The 23,761-nt window shown below is 44.1% G+C and overlaps 1 protein-coding gene across 1 annotated transcript; it reads left to right on the top strand.

The window, feature by feature from the left end:
- The first annotated feature begins 7,749 nt into the window (after positions 1–7,749).
- LOC147417631 (NADH dehydrogenase [ubiquinone] 1 alpha subcomplex subunit 1-like) lies at positions 7,750–22,057 on the top strand. Its single transcript, XM_086506623.1, has 4 exons — positions 7,750–7,797; positions 13,560–13,667; positions 21,584–21,670; positions 21,752–22,057. The coding sequence occupies exons 2-4, from the start codon at positions 13,569–13,571 to the stop codon at positions 21,761–21,763; spliced, it is 198 nt and encodes a 65-aa protein (XP_086362749.1). The 5' UTR covers positions 7,750–7,797; positions 13,560–13,568; the 3' UTR covers positions 21,764–22,057.
- The last annotated feature ends 1,704 nt before the right edge of the window (positions 22,058–23,761 follow it).

Genomic DNA, 23,761 nt, shown 5'->3' with positions numbered 1-23,761 from the left:
TCTTTCAAGATCCAAAGATGCACCGAATACCTTGGTTGAGCTACCCTTAATGCCCAAACAGATAGAGGAATTACCAAAGTAGAAGGAGATGAGAGAAGATTCAACCCATTTTATAGTGCCCATAATTCAAAGTTGGAAATCACATGCAAGATTGAAGGAGAAAAGGTCATATTGGCTCAATTACCCTCGACTACCATTTCCATAGGATGAACCTACCAATGAAGACTATATGGTGAGAACACTAACGGGCGCCGTAACAACGTTTAGAGACATTCTAAGATTCTCTTGTACAGTGATTATGAAGATGTCAAAGATGATGCTGACATGCCTTGAGACATTCCATAGAGTTGAACAATCACATTTACCTCAAATGTCTTTTCTGGAAGTTAGTAAGACTTATGCTACAATTTATCAAAGCAACCTACTAAGAGATCCTATGTGGATTCTATGGTAGATTAATGTTCATGCCATCATACTACATGCGAACCATTAAAGAAGACTTTTACACTAGATTTTTCACATTGAGGACAAGAATCTTGGCCCCATGCTTGCCGATTTGAGGGCTCAATTTGTTAGATACTTTGCAAAAGAGCTTAGAAACAAAATCACTATAGGTTTTATGTTAGAGCCCAATACAGGACGAAGAAATAGATAATAAGAGGGTTTCAAATACATGCATAAGAGACTTGAAGCCAAAACCTTGGACCACTACTTAGCACCTTGATCGTTGTATCAAGGGACGACACAAGCTAGGAGGGGGCAATGTTAGCTACTAGATTAACATGAGTAGTTGATTGAGGATCATGTGGCACATTTTTGTAAAATTTCCATTTTTATTTGATATCAACCACATAAGTTTGTTGTCTCGATTTATAATTTCCTATTTTTATGGATGTACATTTGAGCTCTTATTATTTTAGTCGAGGCAAGTTGTTGAGCCATTTTGGCCAGGGACCGAATACTAAACTTGAGGCCAAGTACAAAGATGAGTTATGTAACCTAAAACTTGAGCCATTTTGGCCAGGGAACGAATCCTAAACTTGAGGCCAAGTACAAAGGTAAATTTTGTAGCCTAAAATTGTAAGTTTTAATGAGTATAAGCTTCGGAGTGTACGACTCAAAGTTGTGTGTATTTGTGGCTTTTACACACACACATATTTCTTCTCTTTAGGGAAAGTAAAAAGAACCATCAATCGAGCTAAAAGGAATCACTAACACAAGGAAAAGAAGTAAAGGATTTGTGGAAGTGTAAAACTTAGACCTTCACCATTTCAATTCTGTTGCACTTGGGATGTAAAGGATGCGCAGGCTCATGCACTGATTGCGTTGTTTGTGAAGCGCACCATTGTTCCTCACATCCGTCCAGCAAAATTTGCAAAACAGGCTTGGAATATTTTGGCTGGTCTTTATGCAAGTCGCAATGAGGCTAAAATTGCTTTGCCGCGTAAAGAGTTGGAGTCGAAGATTATGCATGAGGAAGATGATATGGACACTTTTATTGCTAGTGTCACGGATATCAATGAGCAACTTATTTTTGCAGGTGAAGTCATTTCAGACAGTTCCCTTGTGCAGACTGTTCTTGATGCCTTACTAGATTCCTACCAGACTTTTGCTAGTACTTGGAGACTTATGACCCAAGGAAATCCAGAAGTTGTCAAGTTTGATGCATTATGCACATTGATGTTGCAGGAGTCACTTTCGAGAAAAAATAGGACTAGACAGCGTGGAGTTGAACAGGCTTTTATTGCTTCTCAAAGAAAGGGTGGTAATAGCAATTGAGCCACTTCTTATGGTTCTGCTGCGAGTGGCAAAACTTCTGTTCCTAATGCTTCTGCTGGTAGCACTTCGTCTAGCAATTCTGGTGATACGGGCAAAAAGAAGATGCGTTGCCATTATTGTAAAGTTAATGATCACTTGATCAAGCAGTGTCCTAAGTTGAAGGCAAAAGAGGCTAAGAAGAAAGAGGGTGGTTCCACTGCAAATGCTGGTTCCACTACAAATGCAGCCATTGTTGAGTCTTCTGTAAAAGGAGACTGTAATGCTTATGTTGATGCAGAATGGGCTTTTAGTGCAGAGTGCACTTACAATCCTGCTGTCCATGATGCATGCTTGTCAGTTGCTGCAGATTCACATGTGTGGTATTTTGACAGTGGTGCTACAAAGCACATTACCTCACATCGTGAATTGTTCACCTCTCTCGAGTCTGTCCCTCATGGGAATTCAGTCACTTGTGCCAACAATGCCTCTTATCCGGTTCAGGGAGTTGGAAAGATTGTGCTTACTGCTGCAAATGGCAGTTCCTTCACACTTGTTGATGCACTTTATGTACCTGGGATCAAGAAGAATCTCTTGTCTGTATCCGCACTTGCTAGACTTGGACTTGTAGTCAAATTTGTGGATGACAAATGTACAGTCCATGATCTCAATTTTGGTGATGAAATTGTTGCATCTAGCCTTTTGTGCCGTGGGCTGTATAAGCTCACTTTGTATGACGAGTGTGGAAAAAATCTTGCAAATGCTTTACAGATTCAAGGGCTATTTCAGATGCAAAACTTTGGCATGCACGTTTTGGTCATCTGAATTTTGCCAGTTTGCTACTTTGTAGAAATCCGATATGGTTGCTTCTTTGTTGCCTCTTGAAGCACCTGTCAAACATGTTTGTGAAGGCTGTATTTTGGGTAAGATGCAGCGTTCTAAGTTTCCAAAGGATGGTTCAGTTCGGGCCACATGCACGTTGCAGCTTGTGCATAGTGATGTTTGTGGGTCCATGCAAACTCCATCCTTGGGAAATTACCTTTACTTCGTGACTTTCATTGATGATTACTCCAGGCATGCATGGGTATTTCCGCTTAAGGTGAAGTCCGAAGTTTTTATGTGCTTCAAACAATTTCTGGCTATGGCTGAAAATGTGTCAAAATGTACTATGGGCACCCTCCGTTCCGATCGAGGGGGGGAGTATATGTCTCATGAATTTTATGCATTTTTGGCTAGTCGTGGGATAAAACACCAATGTACAGTGCCTTATACACCTCACCAAAATGGTGTTGTTGAGAGGTAAAACAGGTCACTGACGGAAACGGCACGATGTATGGTCAAAAGTCAAGCTTTACCGCATTCTTTTTGGCTTGAGGCCATCATGCGTGCCACTTATGTACTTAACAGGTGTCCTACGAAAGCTTTGCAGTCTATTACTCCATATGAAGCATGGCATGATAGAAAGCCTTCTATTGAGCACATGCGTGTTTTTGGTTGTTTGGCATATGCTTTGGTGCCACAAGTGCAGCGCAGAAAATTGGATGATAAGGTTGTCAAATGTATTTTTGTTGGTTATAGTGCTGAAAGCAAAGGTTACAGGTTGTATCATCCACAAACAAAACGTATTCTGGTTTCTCGGGATGTAGTGTTTGTGGAAGATTCTGTTCAGCCCTTGTTGTCATGTACTAGAGACAGTAATGTAAGCTCACAGGACATTTATGACACTTTGTTGCCTTTTTTCAGCGGTGGAAATACGAATGTAATTCCAATGAGGCAAATGTACAGCGTATGGGGGTTTCTGAAAATGTTACAAATCAGCCTATTACTAATGCAGATGTACATAATGTACTTGATGAGGAAAGGGCTGAAAATGAGCAGGCTAGAGGTATGCCAAAATGGCCGGTGCACACTTTGCGTGACAGTAAATTGGATGCACCTTTGTCTAGTCGTACTCGTTCAGGCTCTCACCAAACATCTTATACATCAGATTGTTATGCTTTGGCTGTGTCTAGCTTACCTGATGTTGAGGAGCCTCTGTCTTTTGATGAAGCACAAAATTCAAAAAATTGGATGGCTGCCATGCAATCAGAATATGATGCACTTATAGAAAATGACACATGGACTTTATGTGATTTGCCTCCTGGCAGAAAGGCCATTGGTACGAAGTGGGTTTACAAGTTGAAACGCAAATCGGATGGTGAGATCGATCGCCATAAGGCTCGACTTGTTGCAAAGGGTTATGCACAGCAAAAAGGCATAGATTATGAAGAGACTTTTGCTCCCACTTGTCGTATGACTATTGTGCGTTTTCTATGTGCATTGGTAGCTCATTTTGGTTGGGATGTACATCAATCAGACATTGTTACTGCTTTCTTGAATGGTGACATATTTGAGGAAGTTTATGTAACGCAACCTCGCGGTTTTGTCATAAAAGGACAAGAGGACAAAGTGTGCAGATGTAAGAAGGCTTTGTATGGGTTGAAGCAATCTCCTCGTGCTTGGTATGAGAAAGCTGACACTCATTTGGTCAAACGAGGCTTTCGTAACAGTCCAACAAAAAGCACATTGTATGTAAAGCGTGAGGTTGATGTACTTCTCATTGTGGTTCTTTATGTCGATGATTTGCTGATCATTGGACCAAATGAGAGACATATTGATGAATTTAAGGCTGATGAATGACACTTTCAAGATGAAATATTTGGGGCTGTTGCATCATTACTTGGGTATACAGTTTAAGCAGTGTGATGGTGGTATTGCCTTGTGTCAGAAAAGTTACATAGAGACATTGCTATGTAAGTTTGGACTTGAGGATTGCAAACCTATTGCCACTCCCATGGAAACAGGTTTGAAGTTGAGTCTACATGATGCTGGCGATCCTGCTGATGTCACTCTTTACCAAACTACTGTTGGCTGCCTCATTTATGTATGCAACACGAGGCCAGATATTCATTTTGCAGTCTCACAGTTCAGCAGGTTTATACATAGCCTAGGGTCTAAGCATTGGCAGGCTGTCAAGAGGATTTTCCGCTACCTTAGTGTCACTTTACATCTTGGCTTGTTTTATCCCAAGGGGGGATCATTGTCGCCAGACTTACATGCTTTTTCGGACTCAGATTGGGCTGGTTGTTTTGACACGCGAGTGTCCACAAGTGGTTTTTGTTTCATGCTTGGCAGTTCATGTATATCATGGTTGAGCAAGAAGCAACCTACTGTGGCCACTTCGAGTTGTGAGGCTGAGTACAGGGCAGTCTTCACAGCTACGATTGAGTGTGTATGGCTTAAATGCCTTATGGCTGATTTGGGTGTTGGACAGGACACTGCCAACACTATCTACACTAACAGTCAGAGCGCATTGGTAGTTGCGAGGAACCCAGTTTTTCATGCTCGCATAAAGCACATTGAGGTGCATTACCACTATGTCAGGGAGAGGCTCTCAGCACGAGAGATCAGCTTGGCTTATGTGCCAACATAGGACAACCTTGCAGATCTTTTCACAAAGGCATTGTCTCGTGAGAAGCTTGAAGCTTTCCGCAAAGCTTTGGGCTTACTCCCCTTTGTGGACTGATCATGTCCTCAGGGCATGGCACTTCCCTTTACTCATGTGCCAGCTCTCGTTCACCACATCATTCCAGGGGGGATTTGTTATCATATACATGTGGTAGTGATGTGTGTGAACACACTAGGACCGCCGGGGCATTTTTCCCCTCTTTAGGAGGTTTTTCCCCCCGAGCATTGTATATACGCCCATCACTCTAGGGCTATCTATCTTTCCATTGCATACTAAGTAACACTCTCTCTATTGTGTGCCTTGAGCTTCCTTCGTCTTCTCCAAGCTTTGTGCATTTCTCTGCAACCCTAATTCCAACAGTCTTGGTTAGAGAAACATGTCAGTCCAGTCAATTCATCAAATGGTTCATGAGCAGTGAGTTATCGCCGGTGTGCACTCATTTGCACATTTTTTCGACTTGACCTAAGTTTCTCGACCTAGCAAAATGTCATATAAAAGGAGCAGCTAGGAAAATGTTTTCAGTCATTGAGAGCTAGCGCTTGCAAGCATTTTTTGCATTTCAATCCCAAAATTTTGCATCTAATCCTCAACATGGAGTTTTTGGCCTCATCCTTGCGAACAAGTTCTGAATCAACAACTCAACCCAACGTTTTCAGATTTCAGCCCTTTCCCTTGCCAAAAACGGTCCAGCTCTGCAAACACTAGCCCATCTGCAATTGTTGAGCTTTTGAAAGCACATCAAGCCTCTCTCTCAACCATTCCCTTGCCGCATCAAGTGCTCAGATTGTTGTCCATCATCAACTACATTTTGGAGACAATTGCATTTTGGTCGTGTTTCTCGTGATGATCGACTTAATTTTGCAGCCAGATCTGTGTTTTTGCAGCTTGTTTTTAGCCCTTCATTACTCTCACATCGGGAGCGCAATTCATCCTCAGATCGACCCCTTGGTGGCCATCCACAATTCCACATCAAGAAGGATCCAAAGGTGCATCAAATCATCCCAGAGGTGCCTGGTCTTGAGGAGTTACCATGGTGACAGTCATCATTTGAGTCAATAGAGTCTTCACTTGAGGTATTTCATGTGTGTACATTTCATTTACGCAATCAAAAGCAAACACCACATCGCCAACAGTGTGGGGGCCCCTTGAGAGGGTTGGTTGGGAAACCATCGGGTGTAGTTCTCCTCTTCTTTTACTCTCTCTATCCCTCTACACATCTCTACCGCTCTCTCTCATTCCCTCTCGTTAGGGAAAGTAAAAGGAACCATTAGTCAAGCTAAAAGCAATCACTAACGCAAGGAAAATAAGTAAAGAATTTGTGGAAGTGTAAAACCCAGATCTTAACCATTTCACAAAGCATCCTTATACAATTGGATCACATCCTCGTGTTCAAGTCTTTGGAACTCCATCCATAGCTAGTAAGTTCTGAAACTTGACCAAAATAATCTTCTTGTATTTTTCCCTCAAGAATTACGATCCTTATGATCAATGATTTGTTCTAGAACCAAAGTTTCTTTAGTTTCTTCAACTTTCTGTTAAGCATCAGCCGAAGGCGTAGTGGGAAGATCTCTTCAAATTCATAAAGGAATTAGTTCAAAATTCTTGTGGTCAGTATGGGGATTAGGTGTAACCTTGTAAGTCCCCTCAATAATCTTTAACAAAGATATTGTTCTTCTCTCCCTCTCTATTATAAGCCTTCACATAACCTTCATCTCTTTCTTTCTCTTGCTTCATAAAGGTTAAGAAACTTCTTTATGTAAGAAAGAGCCAAGTAGCTAAGCAACTTAACAAAGCTACGCTGATGTGTGATCTTGTGTCGCGTTTATCATCCTCTACTCTTGACACAAAGGGGGGCTTGGGTGAAAGCCCTTGCATATGTAGTTGTTGTTGTGTGAGGGGCCAGTTCTAGCTTCAATGGCACAAACATAATGCTCAAGGAGGAAAAAAAGAGAGATAGGGAGTGCCAAAGTGAAGATGAAGAGTTAACTCCCTTGAAAAAATGGGGGGCCACCGGAAGGGGGGGGGTTGTGCCCACCTATATGGGTGGCTAAGCCCTACAACAAGAAGCATGATGAGGGGCTTTGTTGATTTGCCCATGCTAACATCGACGACTCATTGTAAAGAAGGATGTTTTTAATCTTAAAATGTGACTTTTCTTGCAAGTCACGCATTTTTAGCTTGTTATGAGGAAATGCATTAATAATTTATCTCGTGTCACTAGTAAATTGGTTTTTGACAGCTGTTCTTTTCTTCTTTTGTAGCTCTTACACATAATATTCAATTCTTAGGACAAGCACTTTTTATTGTCGGTACTGCTTGCTTGCATTGCAGGGAGTGATATAGGCGTGGTGCCTATGAAATGTTGCACACATTTTTTAGACATTTTAAAGCTATTTTAAGATTCTACTTTACTATGGTTCAACCCCTGAGTGGGCACTCTCCTTTGCAATAAAAATAGCGCTTGCGTAAAAAACGCTTTGCCGATAGCAGCGCAAGGAGATTTGTGCAGAGACGAGAGCAAGCAAGAGCGCAAGGTATACTGATGCAGTTCACAATTTTGTGTGTGTGTGTGTGTGTGTGTGAGTGAGAGAGAGAGAGGGAGAGAGATCGAGAAATTCATCACGGCTTGTCAGACTCTGAGTGTGCTGTGAATTAGGGTCATTGAGATGCTGTGAATTAGGGTCATTGAGGGGAAGTGACACCATCTTGTTATTGCTTCAATTCAGCCCACTCTCAGCAGTACCCACATCATCTACAGTAAATTCAGCAAATTCAATATGAAAGCCTGTAAAATTGGCTATGTATTGTCCCCAAAGAGTTGGTCTAACGGTAAGGCTTTGGCCTCTCAACCTATGGGTTGTGGGTTCAAATCCCCCGTTGGGTCACACTCTAGAGGGACACCTTGTGCTCACCTGGTGTTCACGTTGCTAGGGCTCTTGCCCTTGGACACTCGAGTGCATCCTCCTCCTGGGGTGGGTCACCCGAGGAGGAGGTTCCTAGCTGGTTGCTACGAGCTCTCTCCGTCGTTCCCAGCATGTGGTGCATCAATTAGGTGGCCATGGTGCTGCCTACGCGTGGCTCTTGCCCGATGGTACGTGGCCCTTGCCCGACCATGTAACATGGCTAATATTTGGAAGGGATAAGCACCTCCCCCTGTGGGCCCTATGGTGTGTCGAAAAAAAATAATTGGCTATGTATTGCGCATTCTTCGATAGGTCCCCACTGCATGATCTAGTCGCACTGGCGAGTTTACCTTCTCGTACTTGGGTAAGAAAGGACCATCAAACATTGAAGAAGCTCACATACGTGAGTACTACATCACCACAGAGCTTGACACAATAGCCCCAGGACTTGCATTCATCCTCAACCCATGCAGGTATTGCTCCATTTTCGACACTGATTCTAAAGGTTTCTTCAGCATCCTCAACGACGACATCTACAGTGCGCACACTTGGAAGAAGTGATGGGCATCTTCACTGTTCCAGCCAACATAGGAGGTAGATTGTGTTTTGAGGTTGGAGCACTTGGGCACGCCTTGTTGATCTTACACTCATGTAGACTGCGTAACTCTCGCTGAATTCCACGGTTCTTGGAAGCAATAACGAGATGGTGTTACTTCCTCCCAATGACCCTTATACACAGCACACACATACTGAGTACCCTGCATGGACATACCTATACCATACCCCTCTCCCCATGAGGAAATCACACTGTGGAAAACCACTTGAGCACACGTATCGCATGCACCATCAAATCCAGCCCACAATATTTCCATAACAAGCCACCTCACTTACGAGAGATCAACTCTTCAATACATCATCCAACGAGACTTCTGTACTAGGCAAATGCAAGACAAGCTTGGTTGACCAAAAGCACTCACGTGACTGAGAAGCTGCACAGGAATGTGGAAACTGCTGCGAAAACAAAAGTAGAAATGAAGGCGAACTGCTTGGTGTTGCACATTTGCTGTAGTCATCTTGCTTCATCAATTGCTGAACCAAATCTTCACTCTGTTCACATCTTGGAGAGTGACTGGCCAGGAGCAAGAGTTCCTAGTTTCAAGTTCCAGTAGGCTTTGAATGCTCTGCATGGCAACAGGACCTGCAGGGAGGTCTGGGAGAAAGTCAATATTGGAGTTGGACCAGAAATCACAGGATGTATCGAATTAGTAATGCATCTGAAGCAATCCTTTCGGATGCGTGGCAACTGCATTGGCTGTTCTCTGACAAATCCGGTAGATCTTTCAACGCCTTGCTCTTATCCATACTAGTGTAATTGCATAAATTCGGATCAGACTCATGTCTGTAGCTTGTCGAATTTTCTGCTGCTTTGGAGGGAAAGCATGCCGACTTTTATAACGAATCACCAAGTTTCCACCAGAGGCTGTTCTGACCTTCACTTTGTTGTGTTTTTGTCGCATGCATATGTGAGATCTCTACTTTCCTCAAACCAGTCTGCAGCTGAAAGCAGACAATGTCCAAAAACATGATCTACATTCATGCTTGTTTCATCGATGGTATCCTCTTTGCAAGAGCCTCATGATCCAGCTGTGCCACGGCATCTTCTGATGGTGGACCCGCAAATGGTTTGGGGCTGACCACTAATAACATTCAAGCACCTAGCCTTTGAAATCATTCACAAGTTGAATGTAAGTATAGTAGCAAAAATCAGCTCGCAGGGGTGAGACTCAAAAGCATGTATAGTATTTGGCAACATGTCCATTGTGCCCTGTCTGTATTCGAGATCCATCAACAGGAAAACAGGATCGTACAAGAAGGCATGAGATAGGGCAGCATGTAGCCAAGGCTCCAATCGTGTAGGCTGAAACCGACCCGCCAAACTCCCATTATTAGATTTAACTTTGAGCTAAGCAGGTGTAAACTCCCATCATTATCATCATCATCATCGGTATTGACGTTGTTAATTAGCTCTCGCTGATCCAAATCTTTCTTGTTAAAGCAAGGCTTCTGTGCTTGAGTGCTGATCACTTGATCTTCTTTCATCCCTTGCACTAATTGCTCATTTCTCTAAGTTACCTATCTTCTACCACATTATAAATGAGTGTGGTCTACTGCTCCGTGGTGGGAGCTGATCATCAAGCTCCTCTTAACCAAAGACTCTTCTGAGATAATCCTCCTCTTGATCATACCTCCACTAGTACTAGAGTTCAAAGGAGGGGAGCCACTAACCATGTAGTTGACTTCAACGAATTGATGATCTGATGTTGAATTCACCATTGCAGATGAGGATCTGCCCTTATGAAAGCATGAAGAGTTCTTGATGGTATCCATTCTAGAAGCTTGATACCGACAGCTGCAATTCAGTGTGTGTGTGTGTGTGTGAGAGAGAGAGAGAGAGAGAGAGAGAGAGAGAGAGAGAGAGAGGAAGAAGAAGAAGATTGTTTTAACGTCGTAGGAAACTATCCCAAGAGACCTTAAAGATCTATTTGACGAGGAGAGTTGAACTCAAGACGTGTTATTCAAGAGGGAAATGGCATAACCAAGCTACCACACTTGGGTGATAGAAAGGTTATACCATTTTCCTCTTTTATTAGCGTGCACACACATACACCCACACACACACACACCGGAGAAGAAGATTGTTTTAACGTCATAGGAAACTATCCCAAGAGACCTTAACCGACGAGGAGAGTTGAACTCAAGACTTGTTATTCAAGAGAGATGAAATGAACTGTAATGTTATATTAGCGTCTTCAAAATGCCAAAATGACCTATGAGACCAAAAGGTTACATCCATGTGTGACTATAGTACAATGTCAGGGGAACATAAAATGAGGGTACCTAGAGTGGCTAGGTATGTAAGCCTAACCTACATCCTCATCATCATCAACGTCCTCATCACATAATACATCAGCTCAAAACATATGGGGAGGGATGCAATCACATGAGGGCTAATGAGGTGCACAATGGGGGAAGTAGACAATGGTGATCATCCCATGAGCTCTCTCATGGGTCTTTGCGCCTCAATGCCTCGTGAGAGAGAGAGAGAGAGAGAGAGAGAGAGAGTGATTTATGTCCACGGAGGTCAGATATGACCTATGGGACCAAAGCAAAAATGATACAACGATACCTTTTCGGGCGAAGGTATGTGATACATATCAGTTAAGGTTTGAGGGACCATCAATAGGGTAAAAGATGGAAAAGAAAAACACAACTAGAACTAAAACTAAGGAGGGTTAAGGGATGGAGGTGTCGGTTTGGGAGTCCGAAACTCTTGAATGATCGCTTTACCATCTCGATAGACCGCCCATTTACCTTGTTTGCGAGCTTCATGTACCTTCTTGAGCTCATTTGCTTTGAGTTTCAGCTGGTTGGTAGTCAATTCCTTTGCTATCCAGAACTTGGTTCCCTTCAGGAGGCGAGATTGTCGCAATAGCTGCATCCGCTCCTCCTTTGTCTTGAAGGTGATGACGCAGTGCTCAGGTGGCACTCGTCTATTTGTGTCGTTGATCCAAGAGACTGTGTTGGGCTCGATGCTAATTGATTGGAGGATGTCGTTGAGCTTGTCGATCGCATCCTCTAGCGTGTCCTCGTCGGTTCACCAAGGTGATGGAAGTCCACCAATTCTCACTTTGAGACTGAGAGATTCTCGTAATTTGCATTCTTGAAAGGCCGCCTGTATTTCGGTGTTAATCTTCTTTGAGATTTCATGTGTTACCTTGTGGATTTTCTCTTGAGCAATTGTGACTTCGGTGAGAGAGGCTTCAACCTCGGTTGCCTTTGTGAGCATGGATTGACTCCCTGTTTCTTGCAAGCTCTCGAGCTTGCGTACTCGTTGTTTGAGAGTTGCGTTCTCCTCTGAGGACTTGGACCTGAGCCTCGAGGGCAGAGATTCTTGTTTCTTGGCGAGCAAAGGGATCCTTTCGGGGGGCGACAGCTGCAGCAAGGAAACTCCGTGGGCGAGATGCCGGCGTGTCAAAGGTGGACATATCGTCTACAAGTTGTGTGGCTGAAGCTCGTTGAGTTTGGGTTGAGACCTTGGGCACCATGGCACTCTCTCTGGGACAGTCGGAGTTTTGACTGTGGGATCGCCCTCTGCGAGACATCAATACCCTTCACTGTGGGACTCAGTCCAAATCTCTCACTTAGGAGAAACGCTGAGCAAATCCCGCCTGCAGTGTGGTCAGGGGTATGACGGGCAGATTCAGCATGTCCGTCAGATGGCACAGGTGCCTCAGGTCGGCGCAGGTGCAGGCCTCGCTCGAGGTCGACAGGCCGCAGGTTCGACAGGTTGGATGTTGCAGGAGACGCGGGTCGGCAATAGCCTTAGCCTAGTGTGCTTGACAATGGGAGGCAGGGCTATAGCTTAACCCCCCCAGCCAGGCGCTGCCCTGCAGCCTGGTGGGGAGTACGATACACAGAGAAGAGGCTAGGGCAAAGTCGTGGAGAGAGAGAGAGAGAGAGAGAGAGAGAGAGAGAGAGAGAGAGAGAGAGAGAGAGAGAGAGAGAGAGAGAGAGAGAGAGAGAGAGAGAGAGAGAGAGAGCATGAGAGCATTGAATTGTTATATTAACGTCTTCAAAAGGCCAAAATGACCTATGAGACCAAAAGGTTACATCCATGTGTGCCTCTAGTACAGTGTGAAGGGAACATAAAGATTAAAATAAATGAGGGTACCTAGAGTGGGTAGTTAGGTAAGCCTAACCTACATCTTCATCATTATCAACATCCTCATCACATAATACATCGGCTCAAAACATATTAGGAGGGGAACAATCACATGAGGGCTAATCAAGTGCACGGTGGGGAAGGTGGACAACGGCTCACTTCATTAAAACATAGATCATCGTTCCATTCCCTTTGCCATCCAAGCCACACGTATATTCTGTGCTGATTTCCCCCCACGTAAACAAGGGACTTTGAAATCTAGAAAAATAGAAAGCTGAGCCAAACAACTCATCAATGCAGTTGCACATATGGCCTGAAGTGGGCGTTGAGGTCATATTGTCATATTTGTTGTATCTCAAACTAAGATTTAGCAGGATGTACAATCATGCATGAAGACCACATGGAACCAGATTACATTTGTTTTGTGTAAGTTGCATACTCAATTCCACATGCTTCTATCTGTACACTAGTCTTGTACCAAAATCTCTCTCTCTCTCTCTCTCTCTCTCTCTCTCTCTCTCTCTCTCTCTCAGGCAGTGCTGCCGTTGGCAAGTTAATGACGGCCTTGTTTGATAAATGCAAGCTTCATAAGCTTTGCCTCGACCACTTAATAGGACAGGTTCTTTATAGTAGTATCATAATTGGTCTTTAAACTTTTTGACATTTGCAGCCAGGAAAAATGTGGTGGGAAAGCGTAATCCCTATGGGCATTATTTGCGGAATGTTCTTTGTTATGGGAGAATCACAAGATTTTTTACACAAGCTTGCATTTGGCAAGGTATATTGAGTTTTCTTTTTTGTGTTTCTCAAGAGGTGTAGAGGAACAAGTCATTTTTTAATGCTTTTTTCTCCTTTAATTGTTTTTCTTTCTTTCATCATGATATGGCCATACAAGACTTTCAATAAAGTTTTCCCATTGACCTTAACAGTAAATAGAATCGAAAGTCATTGATTTTGAAAAGTAGAGTTTAGAGTAAATAGAATTCAAAGTCATTCTTTCTGGAAAGTAAAGTTTACATTGAGCTGATTTTTATGAACTTGCGCCTACACTTCAGGACCACTGACATGAGTCGGAATGTCACAGCTACCATCCAAGCTATGTTGTTTCATAATTCACGTCCAATAAAAAATGAAGTTCAGGTTGCACGTTAAAAAGTTCATCAGTCACGGTGTCAAATTGTTCTGTAACGCTTCATATGGAGTATTCTTATTCTGCCGGTAGCTGGCTGCATTTGTACTAAAACAACACTGTAACTTTAACTGCAACGTTTTGGCAATTCATTGGACATGGAAACCTATGACAAGTGGGAACTTTGGGGCGCCAGGTTTTGGCTCTAATGCTTTTAGAAGCATAGCTTTTTCATGTAACTACTTTTGGGATAGGTGAAACCGGCCCATAGGGCGGTAGACTTTAGCTTTCACCCGATTCTTTACTTGATAACTTTACTTGAACTTTACGACAGAGAGGAACTTAACGAATAAACTTGTGATTGGAATTAACACTTCACACAAACCACGGCTTGGTAGCTAGAGTGCTCCCAAACAAACAGCAACACCCTATAGGCCCCAAACACTGGCACCCCTTTCAGTATTTCTTTATTCTTATAAAACTTGGGATAAAAATCTGCAAGTTCCTACAAGCTGTCCCGCTTTTACCGGGCTGAAAATGGCCTATTCTAGCCCGATTTAGACACCATAACCGCAGTAGGAAGCTTCACAGACAAAATCCCCATGCCAAAGGTGACTTTCCCGGCGCATACGGACACTTTCCCAAACCTGGTGAGAATCTGCAGCACGCTGAATTCTCCATTTTCTGCCCCGAAAATGCACCAGAACACCTGTAAAGCAAAACCCTCGCTTCCTCGAAGCTCCTGGGGGTATTAGGGATCAATTAGGGTCAAAACTCTAAACCTGCAAAAATACACAACAGGCTGTATTTTTCTGTTTTGAGCTCCGTTTCGCGTGCCGGTCGCATCCGTAGCAAGTCCTCGAGCTCCCGCATCTGTAGGGTTACTTACCCTTTGAATCGGACGAGATTTCTCGCGTGAAATCTCTCCGAATTCACCTGTACTTGCGGGGGATTAGCAACTAGCTAATCCGGTACTTGTGCAAGAGGTTCTTGCCTCGGCAATCGCGCATGAACCCACACAACTGTACATACAGATGAAAAGCTCTCGAGCGGGGCATCACGTTTTTGTATTCAAAGGGGGAGAGAGACGCACGAGAGCGGAATCATCGTGCTACATAAGACAAGGGAGAAGACAAGCTTTTTTTTGAAGCTATGAAACCTGCACCCACTACTCACTCACACACTGTAGTCACCTAATGAAGAAGATGGCATCCCAGACCAGCCTTTTCTCTCAAAATTGGGCGCCCCCAGCTGATGTGGCTTGCAGAATTCCTAGTACCCACCAACTTATAAGTGTAGCGAGGGGCCTAAATGACTTTGAATTGAGCATAGACACCCTTTTACTGCTCGAATTTCGGTGCCGACTGGCCCGATCAGACTTGCACTTCCCGACTACGGGTGAAACTCTCGGCCATCGGCCGTTTCACACTGGACACACAATGTCCGGTCATTAGTAAAGAGGGTCCCAAAAATTAAATAAAAATCAAGGGAAAGAAGTGGTTGCCACAGCCAATTGACAATAGGCAAGGGGCCTTTATAAGTGTGATCGGGGTCTCACTTTTGCTTAGATTTGGCTTGGGAGCACTAAGAGAAGGAGGATCCTCGCACATTGTACTTTGCGAAGCTTAATAATAAAGAATTACCGAGAAGGGACGCCAATCTTTTGGGCCAGTGCATCTAGGCGCAGAACCGTGCTGTGCTGCGTCGACTCTCTCTCTGTTCAAGTTGCTCAGTTATTTGCAGTTTATGTAACAAACTGCTTTACGTGTCAAAGCCCTGAAGAATGGAGTCAACTTGCCGATGCCGGCCGAGGGGCCTAAACCCTAAGAAGAACAAGTAACAGAAGAAGTCGTACCAACTTATGGGGACCCCGTCCGATGGGGCCCCAAGTGACATAAAGGAAATAAAGCAGGACTCACACACACACACACAAGAACTTGTGAAGCAGGCTGATGACGTGGCAGATTTTCGAAAATTACGTTGGCTGATGACGTGGCAAAACTGTACGAATTTCCGCTTTTCACGTTGGCGGTGCTGACGTGGCAGGACTGTACGGATTTTTGTAAATTGTGCTGACAGCTTTTTGGCTTTGCTTTTGGACCAGATGCTTTTGAGTTTGAAGGCTTTTCACGGTAATTGCTTTTTAGGCCAAGGGCCTTTAAATATGAGGTTAGGGCTCTGTGGCATGCTTCCTGGAGAAGGTGCAGAGTCTGGAGTACCGGCTTGTACAGTGTTGATGCAATATAAAGAAATACCGAAAGGGGCGCCAAGGTTTGGGGCCAATACTCTCTGGGGTGGAATTCCGCCACTCCGTGTCGCGTGTCGTCTCCTCTCTCTCTCTCTCTCTCAATTCAGTTGTTATTGAAGTGCTAAAAGTCTGTTCTTTTCTATTGGCACGTGGTGCCCGTCTTGTGACAGTGGTATCAGAGCATTAGGCGTGTGTTTTTCTGAAAGCATACCGGTCCTTCCAAAGAGCAGACAGAGCAAGATCGCACTTCCAAAGCTTATTGGAAATTTCAGCTTCATGCTCCGACCTCGGACTTATTAGCCACTCCACCCTTACGTCATCGCGCATCGGGCGCGCTCCCGTCTTCATCGATCATGTCTTACAGGGCATAAGCCATTAAGATCACTTGCAAGAAAAGGATCCAAGATTTGTTTCGAGCTGTTGTTTTTCTCAGAGACAGTACCATGCAAATGTTGATAGCTACCAAGCAGCGTACTCCAAGTACTTGGCAAGATTTCAAGAAAAATTTTGCCCGAAGTTGTATGGTTTCTGACATCTTCCTCCGGAGTGCAACCTCTGGCAGAGTGGGGTGCCTCTTGTTGATAACCTCAAAGGTCCAGTGTGACTGCTATGACTTGGGACTACCATCGCCACCAAAGAAACCCTGTTTGTCCAAGAGCTGATGGACCATACTGTGCTCGGCTACGACCCTATGGAATGAACCTAACCCTAAATTTTTGGTGCAGGTTTTAGGTTGGAAAGTCAGTCGACTTTTTGAGCTCGACTGATGTCGAGATTGCTTTTTAAGTTTGAAATCTGTTTGAGAACTTATTTGGTGATCCTGTTTGGAATTTGTTTGAAATGGATGGTATCTGTTTTGAACCTGTCTTGGTGCCGATTTGAATTGTTTGACTCTGGTTGTAATACTGGTACTCCCAGGTGGAGTAGTGAGAAATGATGTTTGAGAATGCTTGTTCATACTCATGGCCCGGACCCTTGTGGTTATTTACGGGGGGAGTATTGTTGTTGTGACTCCCGGCCCGGACTTGGATGGTTATGCGGGAGGAGTATTAAGAAGTCTGAGCAGTGGTTACTCTTAGCACATCCAAACGACGCAGGTTGCGGTCTGGGGGGCGTTTGGTTGTAAAAGGCCTCTATATCTCCCGGCCCAGACCTTTTTAGGTTATGTGGGAGGAGTGATGAGGGAGTCGTTGAATATCTCCCGGCCTGGATCTTGTTAGGTTATGCGGGAGGAGTGTTCATCGGCGGTTTTATGTTTCTATGTCTTGTAACATGCATATGTAAGCATTTGTGTTGCATTGTGATGTGCCAATTACTGAATATTCCTAATTGGATGAGATTGCCTGGGTATGTAATTTTAGTGCATCAAGACACCCGTGGAAGATCAGTACGGTCTGGGTGTGATGGTTAATTTTACTACGCCGGAATATCAAGAGTTCCGATCTGGACGAAAGGAGAAGCTAACTCCTTGATCAAAAGAGCCGAAAGGAGAAGCTAACTCCTTAACAAAAAGAGCAAACTGATTGTCCCTCGGAAGTTTTTGAGCTAACTTGAGTTGTTTTGCAGATATGCTGTAATCGCGGACGATTACTCTCTTTCAAGCAGGGGAGACGTAACAAACTGCTGACGTGTCAAAGCCCTGAAGAATGGAGTCCAATTGCAGATGCCGGCCGAGGGGCCTAAACCCTTAAGAAGAACAAGTAACAGAAAAAGAAGTCCTACCAACTTATGGGGACCCCGTCCGATGGGGCCCCAAGTGACATAAAGGAAATAAAGCAGGACTCACACACACACAAGAACTTGCGAAGCAGACTGATGACGTGGCAGATTTTCGAAAATCACGCTTGCTGATGACGTGGCAAAACTGTACGGATTTCTGCTTTTCACGCTGGCGGTGCTGACGTGGCAGGACTGTACGGATTTCTGTAAATTTCGCCGGCAGCTTTGTGGCTTTGCTTTTGGACCAGATGCTTTTGAGTTTGAAGGCTTTTCACTGTAATTGCTTTTTAGGCCAAGGGCCTTTAAATATGAGGTTAGGGCTCATTCTCTGGCATGCTTCTTGGAGAAGGTGCAGAGTCTCGAGTACCGGCTTGTACAGTGTTGATGCAATATAAAGAAATACCGAAAGGGGCACCAAGGTTTGGGGCCAATACTCTCTGGGGTGGAATTCCGCCACTCCGTGTCGCGTGTCGTCTCTCTCTCTCTCTCTCTCTCTCTCTCTCTCTCTCTCTCTCTCTCTCTCAGTTCAGTTGTTATTGAAGTGCTAAAAGTTTGTTCAGTTTGTTCTTTTCTATTGGCACGTGGTGCCCGTCTTGTGACAGTTTATCACAAGTGTTGTGATATATTTTTGGGCTTGGAGTGTCCAAGTCTATTACATGGAGCCAATCCAGCTGTGTATGCACAGTCCACTTTGTGTGATCCCTACCACATCGGAAAAGAGAAACTAACCGCCGTGTCTAAGGTATCTGCACCTCTGGCTGCCAGAAAAAGAACATATACTCTGAAGCAAGCTGGTGTTGCCAAGAAAGTGTGTAAAGTCGTCAACAAAAAAATCCCATCGCCAGCGAATGTCAAAACTGGTTAGCCCTCGAGGGACTGGCTCAAAAGGAGAAGCTTGCACCAAAAGTGGCATCCTCAGGTAGGGTTGTCTCTCTCGAGTCAGTCTGCTTGTGGCAAAAGCACTACCAAGAGATCTCCGAGTTGCTGAGGAGTGTCTTGCTCGCCGGTAAGAAATACCGAAAGGGGCGCCAACCTTTGGGGCCTACAGGTGTCACTGTCTCTGCTTGGGAGCATTCTAGCTTCCTGGCCGTGTTTTTGTCTTGAAGTGTAATTCCAGTATCAGTTACAGGTTCCTTTTAAGTCATTGCTTTATGTCGTAGAGTCAAGTGTCAAAGAATCGGGTGAAAGCTAATGTCCACTGCCCTACGGGCCGGTTTCATGGTTCCGTTGCCGGGACAAGATCACTTTTTCCTCAAGAAGTGAGCCTTGGTTGGTTTGCGATGAAGACACAAAGCACAGGGACTTGGGATTACACTATGGCCGACAAAGGGAAGGGCATTATGGAAGAGGGTTCCATAATATTGAAGGACAGGCAGGAAACTCCTATGATCTTCGAGATTGGCGAGAGCTCACGGCCACGTCAGTCTGTACGTCCTGTTGATGTGAATGTCCCTCTAGTAGTACAGGGCTTTATGATTGGGCAACTTGAGGATGATGCGTTCAGTACTCAGTTAGTTGCCGCGGTGAATGTGTTTTCGTAGCTGGTGCAGAACCCAAGGTTTATGGAGTACTTGCAAGCACCACTAGTGCAATAGCAAAATAGGCAACACTACACCACTACGGAGCTTGTTGAGGCTCAAGCCCAAGTACTTCATGCGACTCAGCAGGATAGGGGACACTCGCATGTTGCGGAGTCGGGCGCTCCAAAACAGGTTCCTCCCGTGCTTGAACAGGTGGCTAGAACGCCTATTCCACAGGTTATACCAGTTCAACCCGCCACCTTTCAAAGCCCGCATGCTGTCTTGAATGGACAGGGAACTTGTTACCAGGCAATGCATCGAGTTTTTCCACCACCCACGGTACCTCCTTGGTATTTCGGGGGTGGATCTGTGTTCCAAAGTATGGCTGGTTATGCGCCTGGAAGTCAGCCGTACATGCCAGGAACAGTGTTTGGGGGTGTATGCAAGGCATGATGCCAAACCCCATGTATGGTAGTATCAGCATGTAGCAAGGTTTTCAGTGGAACCAGGGCCAGTTTGGGGTGCCACAGGGTCATTTTGGCATGGCTGGTTTTTCTGGACAGCAACTAGATATCGCACCTCTGACGCAAAATGTTAATGGCCAAGATGTGCCGATCATGCTGTCACAAGGCGGGCACCACGTGCCAATAGAGAAGAACAGACTGAACAGACCTTTAGTACTTCAATAACAACTGAACTGAGAGAGAGAGAGAGAGAGAGAGAGAGGACATGCGACACGGAGTGGCGGAATTCCACCCCAGAGAGTATTGGCCCCAAACCTTGGCGCCCCTTTCGGTATTTCTTTATATTACTGCTGATTCGCAAAGTACAACAGCCGGGGAGCACCTCCTCTTCAATCTGCACGCTGAAGAGTGCCAGAGAGGGCCCCCAAGGCTCATATTTAAAGGCCCAAAGCCTAAAAGCATCAAATATGAAAAGCTGACCCCAAAAAATCACTTTCCTAAAATTTCGGGATTTCTCTAAAAATCCGCCACGAATTCCAGGACATCCGTACAGGTGCCACATCATCATATTTTGATGTGCAAAGTCTTTTGAGTGTGTTCTGCTTTATTTTTAATGCCTTTACGTCACTTGGGGCCCCATCGAACGGGGTCCCCATAAGTTGGTAGGACTTCTTCTTCTGTTGCTTGTTCTTCTTAGGGTTTCTAGAATTAGGGTTTGCAGGTTTTAGGGTTAGGGTTTCCAAAATTAGGGTTTGCAGATTTTAGGGTTAGGGTTTTCAGAATTAGGGTTTCAGCAGTTAGGATTTTTTGGCAGAAATTAGGGTTAGGGTTTCTGCTCTCGGGCAGCCACATCATCTGTAAGTTGGCTCCATTCTTTAGGCTTTGACACGTCAGCAGTTTGTTACATCTCTCCTTCTTGAAAGAGAGTAATCGTCCGCGATTACAGCATATTTGCAAAACAACTCAAGTTAGCTTAAAAATTTCCGAGGGTCATTCTGAGGGACATTTCGAGGGACAATCAGTTTGCTCTTTTTATTGAGTTAGCTTCTCCTTTCTGCTCTTTTGATCAAGGAGTTAGCTGCTCCTATCGGCTATTTTGATCAAGGAGTTAGCTTCTCCTTTCGTCCAGATCGGAACTCTTGATATTCCGACGTAGTAAAATTAGCCATCACACCCAGACCGTACTGATCTTCCACGGGTGTCTTGATGCACTAAAATTACATACCCAGGCAATCTCATCCAATTAGGAATATTTAGTGGTTGGCACATCACAATGTAACACAAATGCTCACATATGCATGTTACAAGACATAGAAACATAAAGCCGCCGATGAACACTCCTCCCGCATAACCTAACAAGGTCCGGGCCGGGAGTTATGCAACGACTCCCTCATCACTCCTCCCGCATAACCTAAAAAGGTCCGGGCCGGGAGATATAGAGGCCTTTTACAACCAAACGCCCCCCAGACCGCAGTCTGCGTCATTAGGAGGTGCTGAGAGTAACCACTGCTCAGACTTCTTAATACTCCTCCCGCATATATATGTGTAGAGAGAGAGAGAGAGAGAGAGAGAGAGAGAGAGAGAGAGAGAGAGTTTTTATTGAAAACAATCCAGCCAAAGCATCCCTGCTCGGATTCATGGGATAGGGCCATGGACGAAAGAGACTATCGTATTAAAAAAGCAGCAGCAGCAGCGAGCAAGGTAAGAAAGCTTCTTGAAACATAAATCTAAGTTCCTTGTGTCCTGCAATATTGCCTTATTTCTTACAAATTAATTGCACAGCAGCAGGCATAGAGCATGGAGACTCTTGAAACATTACTTTTGCCATTTGGAATAAGATGAAACCGGACGAGTTGCCTTTCTCAGCCAGAAGGGCTAGCATATGGCTTTTTGTGGCTTGACATGTAAAAGCTAATGCATTTTTTTGCGAAAGACATTTACAAGGCTTTAAGCAATTAGCCTGCAAACTGTATTTTCTAATGCGAGGCTTTCATGTTTGTGTGAAAGTTGTCTAATGAAGATTGTGAGACTAGCTATTTTGTATCATGTTGAGATGGTCAATTTGTACATGACATGCATTTTCCTTTTCACATAGATTCATCCAAGTGTACTTCTATCAAAGGTTAGGATTCTCATTGTGATTTGAAGTACTCTGGTCACCTTTTGATCGTTTTTTGGGTGAATAGTAGTAGGTTTTTAGCAATAATAAAGTGAATATCATCTGCTCAATGAAAGCTTTTTTATTTGGCGTACACTGCGTTTCCTGCAGACTCTTGAATGTTTGACTTGTATGGACATATTTTATGCACCGAATGTGGGGTATTTTCGGCCCGGAGTGACCTCGCAGAGTGCTATGATTTAGCAGAGGTGGCTATACTTTTGTTTGATACTTTTGGGCAACTACCATGGCTTTTGTAGCTTTGAAGTCAGAATGAGATCTGAATTAAGGACAAGTTTGAAGACAAAGTGCCATGATTTTTGTTGTCACATGTCGTTTGAATGTCGTCCTACTCCAAAGTCCTACTTTTGGAGGACAGAAACTTGAGGACAAAGTGCCACGATTATGGTTGTGCACAAGCAACAAGTGACCACACTTACAGAAACCAGCTTGCTTCATGGTAGCTAGCCATATGGAGCAAGATAAAGAGACCTTTTCAGAATAGGATTAAGCATATTAGGGTCACGTGTTGGGATTCGTGTGATTAAAGAGGGTAAGTTAGTGTGCCATTCATGGCTAGGTAAAACTAATCCTAATTAGTATAGAGCAATGCTAATGACACAAGATAACAAAAGTGCAATCAAGTTCTTATTGCAGCATAGTGTGAGCATCAAGCTACATTGTTTTTGAGCATAGAAATGATCTCGATAAATAGGAGGGTGACATCATATGTGAGGTGGGAGAGCTCAAGGTCAGCCCAAATAGAGAGAGAATCAAGTGGAAAACTCATGCACATTTTTTGGGGGTTGTTTTGACCTAGAAATGTCCATGGGTCTACACGTCATATGGCATCATTTTCTATTATCTAGAGAGAGGCTCCATATGACTAGGATGATATAGGGTTACCCCCAACATACATGCAACCACGGTAGAAGAGTGTAGACTGAAGATACTAAAGGTGCAATTTCTAGATAAAGGTGAGCTCATCAAAACATCCTTCAACCTTAACTTTGTAAACCACTCCAAATAAGCATCCAACATAGGCCTTTATATTCACACAAAGGGTTGCAAAGAGTAACACTGAATATTACATTCAATCAGTACGAAATGTCTACCAGCCTTATGTAAAATGTGCATGCAAGTCTCTTGAGTCAAAGGCCTTGTGTGAATCAAGCATCACGTGGTTTGACCATGCTATGTGGTACATTCTTAACCATCTTGAGCTCCTCTTCCTAGATAAACCCATTTATTTCCATTTGTCCCTTTTTTGTTCATGGTTTAGAGGACATGCCCGGGCACTTGTGATTGCTTAGATTGCTTTTAATCACTTCAAAAGTCTGATGCTAGATATTCTTTAGGAACTAAAAACAGATGAATTGGGCACCTACTTGACCATGTTTGCCAATTACAAAGAGGTTTACCAATCTTCTTAAACCATGTAGTGAGGAGGAAGCTACACCTTCTCTAAAGAGGCCAAATTCTCTCACCACACCCAACAATTCTTTTAATTTGTTCATGACCCATGGCTCTACTTCTAGCTATAGTAGAGGGAAAGCTAGAAGCTTCACTAGAGGAAGAGGGACAAATGCCCTGGTTCGGCACCTTCTTGACATATAATTATGATATGATTGCAT

The sequence above is a fragment of the Adiantum capillus-veneris genome, chromosome 30, assembly GCF_014529385.1.
Source record: "Adiantum capillus-veneris isolate H3 chromosome 30, ASM1452938v2, whole genome shotgun sequence".
NCBI classification, from domain to species: Eukaryota; Viridiplantae; Streptophyta; class Polypodiopsida; order Polypodiales; family Pteridaceae; genus Adiantum; species Adiantum capillus-veneris.
The sequence above is the reverse complement of the archived record's forward strand: the minus strand, read 5'-3'. Positions and strand labels throughout refer to the sequence as shown.

Coding starts and splice junctions, on each gene's coding strand:
- LOC147417631 (XM_086506623.1), top strand. CDS start 13,569: ATGTGGTGGGAAAGCGTAATCCCTATGGGCATTATTTGCGGAATGTTC. Junction 13,668..21,583: donor ACAAGCTTGCATTTGGCAAG/GTATATTGAGTT, acceptor AAAACAATCCAG/CCAAAGCATCCCTGCTCGGA.